This window comes from Lepisosteus platostomus, chromosome 10 (assembly GCF_059453375.1).
Source record: "Lepisosteus platostomus isolate fLepPlt1 chromosome 10, fLepPlt1.hap1, whole genome shotgun sequence".
Classification (NCBI taxonomy): Eukaryota; Metazoa; Chordata; class Actinopteri; order Semionotiformes; family Lepisosteidae; genus Lepisosteus; species Lepisosteus platostomus.
The window spans coordinates 48283014-48296196 of NC_142620.1; the positions used below are offsets into that span (position 1 = coordinate 48283014).

The 13183-nt window shown below is 34.7% G+C and overlaps 1 protein-coding gene across 1 annotated transcript in view; it reads right to left on the reverse strand.

The window, feature by feature from the left end:
* Positions 1-307: 307 nt before the first annotated feature.
* The window catches only part of efnb1 (ephrin-B1), an 85805-nt gene continuing 72929 nt past the window's right edge, over positions 308-13183 (reverse strand). Inside the window, exons 4-5 of the mRNA XM_088596800.1 lie at positions 8661-8792; positions 308-5233 (exon numbers count right to left, since the gene is read on the reverse strand). Coding sequence (XP_088452926.1) covers positions 4851-5233; positions 8661-8792 — 515 coding nt within the window. The 3' untranslated portion in view covers positions 308-4850. The remainder of the gene's footprint in view (positions 5234-8660; positions 8793-13183) is intronic.

The following is a 13183-nucleotide window of genomic DNA, read 5'->3' on the forward strand; positions in this document are numbered from 1 at the left end:
TAAGTAGAAATCCAATACTTTATAGAGTCTAAAGAACATGCAATAGTACAATGCTTAATTTATAATTCCTGTTGTTTTTTGGGGATTTGCCTTAAATGATTAAACTAAACTTTGTATAACTAAAATATTTGTTTAATGAAGACCTCTGTTTTAAAAACCTCGAAACTGATGAAAGCAAAGGTTTTTTTTTCTTACATTCACATCCTTTTGCCTACATTCTTTTATACCAGAAAGCACAACTATGTTTTAATCTAAGTTGTAAAAAAAAGGGAATAAATAGAAAAATGGAAATAAAACACATCACAAATTTCCATAGGAAAAATTTATTTATCAATATGCAATATCAGGTTTTCAAACTTGGCTCATGGAATTTAGATTCCATTATAACTGGTTATGTTGAATTGGGTAAAAGCTGTATTGTGAAAGGCAAAAATAATGAACAGACATTTATGGAGCAAATACAAAGAAACACAAATTCACTGGGCTTGCATACATGTACATTGAACATAATACTGTGTATTTAACATGAATAGAAATCAAATAACATATGGAGTGTTTCTGAGATTAGGGGAAGTGATCAACCAGTACATTACAAGCAACGTTTATTCTACTGGGTGTGGTTTTATCAATGAATAACACTTTTCCAGCACAAAAAAGACATTCTGAATAGTTATAAAGTAATAAACACAAGGCCCTACACTTCTGATTCCCAAAAACATTTTGCAACATCTTTTCAATTAAATGGACCACCATGGGTCACACAAGTTGAGCAGAGCTAAATGTTCCAGATGACAGCAAAGGAATCTCTCCGAGGTCAGGGCCGTTCATTGGAAAGAGCTTGTAATAATATTGTGGTAATCCAGAGGGTCAACAAGATCACCCTGTTGCTGGTGTGGGGGAGTAAGACTGCAGACCTGTGTACAACTCCGTTATTTTATTAATAAAGCCCTAGGCTTTGCAAAGCTTTTATCTTCAGCCTGAATTAACCCTTGCCTAACTAAATCATCCCGGTTCCATTTGAAAATGAAAACTGTAATAAAGCTCTCAAGAGTCTCAAAGGTGTTCAGACCTGAAATTTTAACCAAAGAATATTAATAAGATGGTGTGAGATTCTGAATAAGAACCATTTTATCTAAAATGCATTAAGGAAACGAAGGACCTGTTTTATGGCGATGTACAGATGTTAAAGATGTGCAACAGGTCATACATTTGCTGAAGCTAAATTTTTAAGTGGTAAGGTTACTTGCTAATAATTAGACTTTTCCTATGGCCCAAGGCAGCAGTTATTCTCCACTGGTTGTTCACTTACCCTAGAAAGGTTCACTACATTTTCAGGTGTTATAAAAGAGGGTAAAATTGTGTGAGAGCATTTCAGTTTCATAAAATGCTTGTAAAAATGTACTAAATGTTTCTTAACTTTGCTTCCCACTTGTCCCAAATAAAATTATTAAAAGCTGAACATGTCATTGAAATAAAAAGGGAACCTTCTCTTTGTTGTAGTGAACCTTGCAAAACACATTGTTTTAAATTACTATACCTGGCACTTTAGATGTGTACAGTTGATGTTTTACACCCGTTCTAAGAGATTTTATTTTTTTGTATTATCTTTCCTTTTACTAACAAAAAGCGAACAAGAAAATAATTCAAAAGTTTATACAAAAAACTATTTACAAAAATTCTGCATTAAAAAAAATCTAATTTGATATTTTCATAAACGGGGTTCTAATAAATTTAACTTTTTTTTCACATATGTACATTGTTTTAATTTTACTGTTTCTGCCAGATTGCAAACTGAGCCATTTGCAATGCAAGCCAATTAAAGAAAATAAAAAAACAAAAATAATAATGGAAAAAAATAAAACCACAAAGGTAACTATTAAATCTCATAGGGTATTTTTAAATTATCGTTAAAAGATTTTGTTTTCAGAAGACAAAATCTGTTTGTCACAATAACAGCACAAGTGAGTGGTGTTTTTTTGTCATTTAATATCTGAAACATTTGGAGTTTACATGTTTTAGGCCTCAATAATTTGAGTGCTGTTTCCCAGATGTAAAGCCTCACTTTAGTTCTATGGCACTCCCTGAATACACTGTATTAATGAAAGGCATTTTTGTCAAAAACATTTAATGTGTACTCCAAGTTTCACAGAACAAGCACAGGGCGTGGCTGGACTACTTATCCTATACATTTTTTGTGATTTCTACCAGTATAAAAGACGTCAGTTCTTGTATATTTTTAAGACAGTTATTTCACACCCCAAGCTCTCACTCGCAGTACCACTCTGAGCTAGTCAAGTCAAACAGCTTGAACAAGTGATACTTCCATAGAGGTTTTCTTTGTTTTTCTCCCAAGCAAATGTGTTTCCACCTGACTGCTTGATTACTTTATGCTGAACATTTAAAAAACACCCTTCTATTTTTTCCCTAAAAACTGATTATATTACAATGTTTGATTGTTTTGCCTTTTAACCAAAAACATAAAGGTGATAAAATTAATATATTTCACTGTGACTTATAAAACAATTTTCAGTCAAGAAGAGGAACCCAGACAACTAAAAAGGCATTTTAAGGAATTGCTGAACAAACACGTGGTACAGCATCATCTTGAGGTTTCTTGGATACTATATGGTGATTAGATAGTAACAAAACAGAGGCCATTTCTTTTGGAAGTAAGCAGATGGTCACAGAAAGAATAAAAAAAAAGATTTTAACAGATGAAGCTTTACAACAGTGTAAAGTATGCATGATTACTGATGAAGTTAAATAACGTTGTATTGGAGGGAATTTGAAATAATCTGATTATGAAGATGCCTTCAGTGAAAAAAACCCAACTTAAACTTACACTTTAAACTCCAGTTCTGTATGTTCTTTCTTGTTTTTAATATTTTCTTTATGGTCAGGAAATCCACCATTTTGTGTACATACAGTATGAGCTTTCAGCTTCAACTGCTGACTTAAAAAGGTAAAAGACAAACTTAAAAAAGACAATATCAAGAAACGGGCTTTGTATATACAAAACTGATCAGGGAAAAACATCACTTTGGGAATTGAATTATAGTTTCTGTAATTCACATCTCATACTATATTCATATCCTTGTTAACATGAGTGTTTATTCTAAAAAGCCACTGCTTAAGGTATGTCTTTGTTTCCCCATCAACTAAAGAGCTAGGGAAAATTTCAGCTGGGGTGTATCTGCCAAACTATTTTTATTATCATCATTGAACTTGAAAACACTTTTATTTTCTGAGATGCACCTCACACATGTTCTGCATTTTGCAGCTGTATGTCTCACAGCTGTACACATACTTGATTGAGCCAGGTCTTTGCAAAGAAGGCCAATTCCCCAGTCAAAGTGTTCTGTATTGAAGTTGGCTGCGTTAGCTGACTTGGTGTGGGATGTGAGGATATCTGACTACAGATACACACCCTTATCAGCTATTACAGAGTATGAAGTGCAGACTACCACAGAGTTACAAAAGAGGAGAATTGTGCAATGTGAAGTTCATACACTCCTTGTCACATGAATATCTAAACTAAGGCTAGAAACTAACACTGAACAAAACGAAGTCATGAATGAAACCTGGTCTCCGAATCGGTCTTCTGTCTGATAGCATCTTAATTGCTTCCACACTGTTTGCTGTCAAACAAATTTGATCTTGTTGTTCTTTCTCACCAAGAGGAATACTGGAGGCTAACTTTGGATCAGAGAGTTCAACAGGGTTGCCTCAGATTTCAGATAGCTTTCAGATAAAGAATGACTTGTGGACTTAGCAACATAACCTTTTTATTTTCAAGTCACTTCACAATTTAACCATAACCTCTTTTTCTTGACATGCCTTAATTAATAGCACCTAGTGACTTTTCAGCATAGACTGCTGGTTTTGTTTATCTTTCATTAATTGCAAAAAAGAAAAGGTAAGCACATTCTTGACTTTTTAAACTGTACTCTGCTTGCTTTCCTGTGTGAGCAGGACAAACACTTTGAAACATCAAAAAGTAGTAGCTGGTACGTTTAGCAGGATCAGGAACTGCCCAAACCACGCAAACTTTGCTTACTGCCACAGTTTTAACTAACACTTGTCAATGTATTTAGACAAAGCCCTCTCAATGTTCAATGTTCAAAACATTGTTTCTGGATGCTCCTCTATGTGGATGGGCATTCTGTGTGACATTGTAAAATTAACAATTTTACATTATATAGTTTATAAACTACAAGAAAAAGTCTTACAAACAAAAAATTGTGAAAGGGAGAGATAACTGCACTAAAAGTAAGGTAAACAATGTGTTCTGAAGAGAAAGTGAATGCATTTGTATTATTTGTCACCGCACTGTGCCCTGTTACCTGAGCAATCTGTGAAGGCTTCGTCAGCTATGAAGTCCTTGCATGACAGATAGCCCATTATTTCAGGGTTTATTTATTTTTAACATACCCTGTTCCTTCTTGACTCCTTAAGAGCAAGAACAAAGGCTACTTTGTTTCAAAGGCCTAATCATCTTAAGAGCCCACCCTTCTTCTTCCAAGGACTCAAACAGCAAAATATTGAGGATATGTGATTCTGAACAGTACTGTACATCCAAATGATTACCAAGAAACAGGAGGAAGAGAAGATGAGACAGACCCACATAACCTGCCTTTGGCCTACTAAGAAAATCAAAAAGTCTTGACTACTGTATCCATGTAGACCTTCCCTGTTATCACTCACTCATTCCTTTTCCTTCTCTTCCTTGTGTCACTGTTGAAATATCAAAAGGTGTCTATCAACATCAGAAGGTCTAGGTAGTAAAAAGTAGGCCAGGATTCTCTAAAAACAAACATCCTAAATTTTCTTTAATATTTCCCTCACGTTCTTCACACTTTGTAATAGATGTTTGCTGGGCTCTGTGGTGGCATTTCCTGCACAATGTAGACCGGATGTCCGTAATCTCCGCTGACCTTCTCATAGTGAGGGCAGTAGTTATTTTCTGTAGTCCGTAAAGGGATGATAATGTCACTGGGCTCTGAACCAGCATTCCCAGAGCATTTGGGGCTGGCAAGTGTGCTGAGAGACAGGGCCGCCGTTCTCTGCTGAGTGTGCTTCCTGTGCCGCTTTCTAATCTTTATCAGGAGGATGATGAGAAAGATGATGATCAGGAGGAAAATGACACAGCCTGCCCCAATAGCTGCAAAGAGTGCTGGCTTTGAGCCGAAGATTCCTTCATCTTTCTTTGAGTTGTTTTCTTGGTTAATAGTGTCTGCATGGAAAAGAGAAGCAATTAGTACCATACAAATGAGGTTAGAACTGTTTTGTGAATTAAGAAATTACCTTCAAATGGATCTGTACTTGTATGTTGTTCCAGAAAAGTAAAAGACAGCTATAATGTATTCCAAATAATAATCAGAAAAGTATTTTATTTACACTCACAGCTGTTGTTAAGAGCACCTTATCATTTTTCTTGAATTCAGTTTACAGTCATTAGAGAGTCTTCCTTAATCTGACTAAAGCTGGAGTTCCCAATCCCGTTCCCAAGGGCCTATATACCTGCAGGTTTACATTCCAGCTAAGCAAACAGCTACATAATCGATCTAATAATAGGATTCATTTAAAATCTTAGTTTTCAGTCAGTAAACATTGGAACCTTTGGACAACCACTGTAAAAGTTTTAGTCAAGAAACTTGTTACTTCAGTTCACTAAAGAGCCCAGCTGGAACAAAAACCAGCAGGTGTGGGTTCCCAGGATAGGGACTGGGAAGCCCTAGGCAAGACCATGCGCGGTGCTAGTGTGTAGGTGGTTAGGGGGAGATGTGTTTTTACATATTTCCTACATATTTCTGTGAATTCTAATAAATAAACATTATAGAGGGTTTGCACTGAGTATGTTAAGACACAAAAAGGTACATATGGGGTAAGGAACATCTTTAATGCATACTGCAGGCTATTGAAGGTAGACAAAATAGCTTTCATTAGATGCAGAGACTGAAGACTGATTCTAATTAAACTAACAGGACCATTTCCTTGGTAGTCTTCTTTACATCCCCGCTTTCTCCACCATTTATACTTCAATGAGTCCTTGCACTGTGAATGTAATGACACTATGTCCAGCCCGGTGCAATCCTATCACATTTAGGGATACATTCCCACATAAATGACAGAAGGATGGACTACAAAGCTATCTCTGAAGAAAGTAAATCAAATCTAGAATTAAACAGTGTGCTCTATTGCAGAAAAAAAAACAATACAAACTTTCTTGCAGTAGACAGATGGAAAGCAACACACTATTGATCTTGCCGGTATATGAAACTATAAATTGGAATTCTTGTTGAAGGCAATGAAGCTTATCAGCTTGCTGTTCCAGCCTTTATTTTTAACTTGTCAAAACAAGTGAGCCAAATTAAAGTATGGTTTAGGAACTGCTGCATTTAGTTGTTGATCCAGAATTTAACTTTTGCTAGACCAGCACTGCTATCATACTGCAGAAGCAGCTTGAACAGCATGTTTTTAATGAGTTAAAATTGAAATCAAGATAAGTTGAACTTTAAATGCATTGCGGCAGGCTTTGCAGCTCAATACATGCTTCAAATAAACCTTTTCAAATGAGATTGGTAAACCTCATTCAAGACAGAAAAATCTTAAACACAATGATGTTATAAACAGTGTTTGACTGGTTATATAAGGAATATACCTATTTTATTCCATATGATCCAACCGTAGTACTATTACATATTGTACATAGACGATATATAGAGGAATCAGACTGCTTTATTGCACTATACCTAATTCTTATTTATTATATTTCAATCTGGTTTTGATTGCACTGTCTGAGGCAGCCTGTTTTGTCTTTCTGGTAGGGGTAAGCACCTGTATCTCCCCTTCAAATGGCTAACTTTCCATAGCCTTGGTTTTGATGAGCCTATGTTATCAATCCTGTATTCAGTGCCTTTTCATTACTCTGGCACTGACATTTTTAATAAATATTTACCATTCTGTGAATTCTTGCAGTAATGAACAGTATTGCTCACAAATTTGGGCTTGATATCCTAGCTGAATGTGAAAGTGTTGTGCACATTTGGCTGCAATTCAGTTCTGCACTGGGCAGACAGGCATGATAAACTGTCCACTTTTATTACATTCCACAGGCTAGAGAAGTGTGAGGAGCTTAGCCAGTTCGTACTTTACAGGTGGTTATGGCATGGTGCTATTTTTTAACTAAAGCAAGAGAACTTAAAAGACAGAACAAAGCATAAAACACACACAAGTAAAATAACTGTCAAAGAATTACTGTTGAAAGGAAAATACACCGTGGGAGCCTTGGCACCATCTCAACTGGGAAGGGAATGTGCATTTTGCACATCTGATTTTATTTTGTTCCTCAGCAGGCATCGAGTTCTGAAGAAAAACTGACTTTCCAAACCTTTATAAACACTGACAGTTTTCTGCTTAGCCTGACAAAAAGTAGTCCTCTAGTGACTAAAACTCTAGCAAAATAAATACAAATTAATATGTCCAACATGGAGATGACTGAAATTCCCCTTTACTTGTCAGTCCTTGACTTGACTGATGTTAACAGTTTGATAATGTTATCCAGGGCATTATCACAGTATCACAGTTATGGTTTTAATTTTTCATTACCACACTTGAATAGCACGTCTATCTGCATTACCATTTGGCATAATTAAAAACTCAATACAAATGTGTCATAAAAGGAAGCTTGGTTACTTGGTTAAATGCTGAAGAAAGACGAAAAAAATCATCTGATGTGCTTCAAGTGTATATTACAATCAAATCAAGGCTTTTTTTAAATTGCCTTGCTGTAACAGATGAACTCAGCTGTCTAAAGAAAAAGCCTGCAGTATGAAGATGAAAGGTTAAACTTTAAGCACTGAATAACTCTTCAAAAGAGGTATCAAAATCAGATAATAAAAAAATCATTCTCTCTTATTCAGATAAAATGTTCTATTAGCGAAGTTCTATTACTGAAAAAAACGCCAACAGTTTCTGTCTTTACGTGCTCATAAATGTTCACAGGCAAACCCGATCTTATCTATTTTAAATTCAAAAGAGCACGCTCAAATAAGTGCATAAAACATTGCCCAGGTTCTCTGAAAAAACACCTTTTATCTTAACTTGTCAAAGTCTTAACATGTCTGTTTCCTTCTTTTAGCACAGGCCATTATTAATTGCATCACAAAGAAACCAAAAAATGAACAACTTGTTGGTAAACCTTGCTAAAAGGTTTTAAGGATGAATAAATACATTTGACTTAAAACATTTAAGAAACAAATCAGTAAATGTCCACAGAAAAAATCAATAACGATAATGCACTATTTTAATAATGCACTGATTTTTAAGAGGGACAACTGTTTTTTAAGATTTTTTTAGCCATTTTAGGTTTCTTTGTCTCATCTGAGAACCTACTGTGAACACATCCTGGAAGTCTACTTAAACTCATATCCATGCCGAAACGATAAAAGCTGAAAGCAAGAATGACTGAGTATCAAGTTTCACACTTTTGTGTAAACTCTGAGCTCAGCAATTCCAGGACACACTCGTTACTATTATGTGCCATCAGAGTCCCAAATGTAGATTGCCTTAATATGGGCTGCAAAAAAAAAAAGATTGCTAAAAAAACTAAAATACTAGTTAAAAGAATAGAAGCATTAGCAGTCTCCCAAAACACTTACCCTTATTGCCTTGTTCCCCGGGTACCTTATCTTTCATTCTTGTGGGACTGGTTGTTGAGTCTTTTCCTATGGTCTCCTCCTTCTTGCCTGGTTTATCTATAGGCCCTACATCTGGTATGACCATGTTTGGATCTGAAACAAAAAGTTAACCAACAAAACATCACTATACGTTACTTTGTTTATATATTTATACTTTCTCAATGAAAAAACGTAAAAAAATACTAAGATATGGTAACATATCAAACACATTACAGCTGTCCGAAAGCACAGCTGTAACAAATTTGTGGTAGAACACATCTTCATTGTGAACCAATGTATCTGTAGCTTTGCTTTTCGAATAGTAGTAATACAACTTTGACAGTGCTTTGATTATAGCATATTTTTTACTTCATGAGTTAAATCCTTCTTGTTTTAGTTGACCGGCATGATAGCTTTTACTTTACTGTTTGGACTCTTGTATGCCTTCTCTACTAATCCATTACATTGACTTTTATCCTCATTTTAAGTATACAGTTGGTACTGGATGCCTTTTTTATATTGGCAATAGTCATCAAACGCAATCAAACACTAGATTATGATGAATAAAGTGGTGATCAAGATTGAATGGGATTCTCCTAGATGTGTTCTTTAGCAACCTGTGCATACAATATCATCATCATATTTGCTTATCAATGTTACTAGGTATCAAGAAACCTTTGGGATGTAGTATGCCATTTTGATAAAAACGATTAAAGACATTAGCAAAATAATGTAATCATATCATGCATACTGATCATTAAATTATGTTTTTTATAATTTGTACCTCAGGAGAACATTGAAACCCAGAGAAAATGGTTTTATTTAATTTTTGCCATAAAAATAGAAGGATATATTAAATAATGTGCTGAGTATGTACTTCCCCATCCACTTAATTCCAGGCATGACATTTAAGATCACACAAAATGCTCTTTAATTGAAGCTCTTGTTGCCAATGTAATGTCAATTCGATGAAGAATTTAGTTGTACCTTGGGATTTTCAATTCAAGAAACCACAGTAGCAATTTTTCCAAACACATAAAGGACTGTCTGCTAGGGGCAATACACAATATTGAGCCCATGTGCTCCCATTTATATGTTTTCTTTTTTGTTTGTCTATATTCTGTTATATTTCTTTTAAATCCTGGGTCCAGAAGCAATTCATGTGGAAACAACATGTTTGTTTGTGGAAAGTTCAAATGCCGTCGTTCTCAAACCAAAAAAATGACAAATATGTTTTGATTTTTTAACTGTTGTTCTCTGATAATGAAAGAGAATCGGTGGCCACTAATAGCACATAATCAACCAAAATAATAAAGAACCAGTACACATCTTATGAGCTGTAATTTTATAAATTAAGTTTTGAAGCATTCCGGATTCCATTTAGAAGACTGAGAGAACCCGCAAAGACTTTTCTGTTCCAATGTGTCAATTAGTGCACATCCACAGAGCAAAGCTTTTATTTTGTGAAGGTACAGAGTGTACTGTGCAGAACGGCAAGAAAGGCCATTACTTAAACAGAAATCAACTAAAAGAATCCAGGTTTTGGAATGTAAAAATATACAAACTGTTAATGCTTTCTCTTTCTTATTTCATGATTAAAGATAAATCTAAGGTATGTTGTGATGATTATGTGTAATTACAAAGAATATAATTTATAACTCTATTATTGGAGAGCATTCCAATGTAATATAAAATTATTTCTCACAGGAACTATGTGACGATGTCTTGTTTCAGCCACATTTTGTGTAATTGTTAAAGACATACTGCTTGTTTAAGGGTGAATTTTACTTATAGTGGGGCTGTTTGACATGGCCCTGAGTGTTAGCGGGAAATTAAAGATTCTAATATTATACAGTATATTAGAATGTATAGACAAATCCATGCACCTAAAAGAATATTAACCCAGACCTCTGTAATCTGGCAAAAAACAAGCTCAGATACGTTTCCAAAGTATATGAAAAAATCCTGCAGAGAACTCAAAGGTCCTTGCTAGTATACTCCACAGCCGAAACGTTGTGTTTTCTTTTCAGCATGAAATAAACCTATTTCTTGTTCTTTATACATCTATTTTATTAAACATATTTTACTCTCCAAATTTAGGAGGTTTTTTTTTTAGATATCCACATTAATGTTTAATTCCAACAGTATTTTCCTATTATGTCATTTTTTACTGGTTTGAGATCTCACTACATTATCCCTGTGATTGTTATCTGTGCTATCAAACTAGGCAGATTGTTTATTTCTTGAACCTTATTAGCCAGGTAATGGTCCACTTCAGAGTTATTAACGTTAGTGTAAAAGTACACTTTTTAAGTCTTCTTCAGATAGTTTTAAACTAATACTATGTTGAGTTCACAGTGGCTTTCAATAGGTGTTATTTAAACACTTTCTTTACAGTTTCTTTTTTGAAGAGGAACAGTTACTATTATTGAATTATGAAACCAATACAAATTTTTCATTTTTTTTTGTTTTGCTCTCATATCTCTGTGGGTGTGATAACGAAAACTTACTATGATGAATGTTTACAAATAGATTAATTTTGACAATTCTAACAGAATTAATTATGGATTATTCTATTGAGAGAGCCATTTAAAGCTTCAAATTTCTAACACTTTATTTTTATAAAACTACATAATTTAAACTAAAAGGATATCTTCTTCCTATCAAACTAAAAATGAAGCACAGCTGATCTTCACCAGTTTATTAATTCCCTTTTATTCCCAGCATAAGGTAATGCATAAAATGTGCTAAAAAAGTTTGGAAACAAGCACTTGCCATGCATTAGTATTTATCCAATGTGTGAAATGGGCAGACACACTGAGATAATAATTACCTTGCTCTGATATAAAAGTAAATCTAAAGTGCCCAGGTTATCAGTCCTCATCTAAAAACTCAGAATGTTATCTGCTATTCTTTTCTAAGGTCAGGTAAGATGTGTGGGTCGTTTTAGTCACTCTTTCTTGTTTGTTTGTTCGGGTCGCCCCTTAAATGAAAATGGGTCTGACTCAAGTCAGTGGAATGTCAGAATAGCCCTGAGATTCCAATTCCTCTCACAGCATTTGGCCAGGCTCAATCTCTTGAAACCGAAGGTCAACCTGAGATGCTGGCAGGGATTAAGGACAGGGCAAAGACTTGCTGAGTGAAGACATCTTCTGGGAGGTGTTTATATATATGACATCTGGTGAAGAACTAAAGGAGAAATCCTAGGCTGTTTTTTTCTTTTATTTTTGCTCACAAACTGTTGTCACATATTTTATAACCTAATCTGGTAAATACTGTTTGCTTTCAGGAGATGGAATAATAAGATTAAAAGCAAATATTTATTAATCTGTGTTGGACATGTAGTGTTACTGACAGTATCATCTGCCCAGAAATGACATAACAGAGAGGAATTAGATCACAAAAACTGGTTCAGGCTAAGCCACTCCGTGTAACATCTCCTGATCCACACACTTTTCACCATCATCTTCTGCTGCTGAAAAGTACGATGCTGATGCTCAAACACCAAAATGAATAATGGTTTTCACATTTCTGTGGGAAGAGCAACACTTTCTACATAGCAGAGTGGTGTTTCAGTGACCCTATCCTCTTAGCTGTGTTTTAATACTTTAACATTCAGAACAATTAAAACATACCCTTTAGTACCTTATAAATCATGAAGGCACCAAGGAACAAGAGCACAGGAAGTGAAATACTGTATATAGCACTGTGGATCTTTTTTTTTAACACTAAATAACTTTCACCTTAAAGGTTTGTTGGAAGAATGACCTTTATGAAGATGTTTATCCCCAGAGGTCCATGTTTTCTTGAAACAAATATCCATATAATAAATTACTGGAAGATAAATAAGTATTTTCTCCCTTCTAGGTTAAAAATAGAGTAAAAGGTAATGTCTGAAGCCCACAGTTTATGAGATATGATGTCAGTCACTGGGCTAGTTTCCATATGCTAAGAGTGGCTGCTCTGAGTTTGTTCCATAAATTCCATGGCCAGGGGCATTTCAGTGTATGAACAATAGCTTATGAAATGCTCTGCTTACACTTGACTCATGACTGTCACTCCACAAAGCTTTCATTATCTTTCACCATTTTTATTCTGCCTGGATCTAATATATCACTTATAGTTCTAGGATATTTCACTTTTTTAATTTCAGTAAAAAAAAATCTCTCTTAAGGTCAGGAAAGCATGACCTTAAAAGCAATAATTCTGTCTTATTTGTTAAAAATGATCAAGTTTATCTGAAAAGACGTACCCTCTTAATTTGTGATCAAGATTTTAATTTGAACTACATTCAATACTGATGACATTAGTTCATCAATACCTCTTTCAGACAGCTTAAGATGTACAATAACTTACTACCTATAACTTACATAGTTATTAAAAAGGAACTTTCTGTCTTAGATTGTACAAATGTTAATGTGTCTACTCAAAAAAGTAAATCATGTTGTAGTCTACAGTTTATAGCTGTATTGATTTACGTAGTGGCTATGAAAGGTCTCTTATTG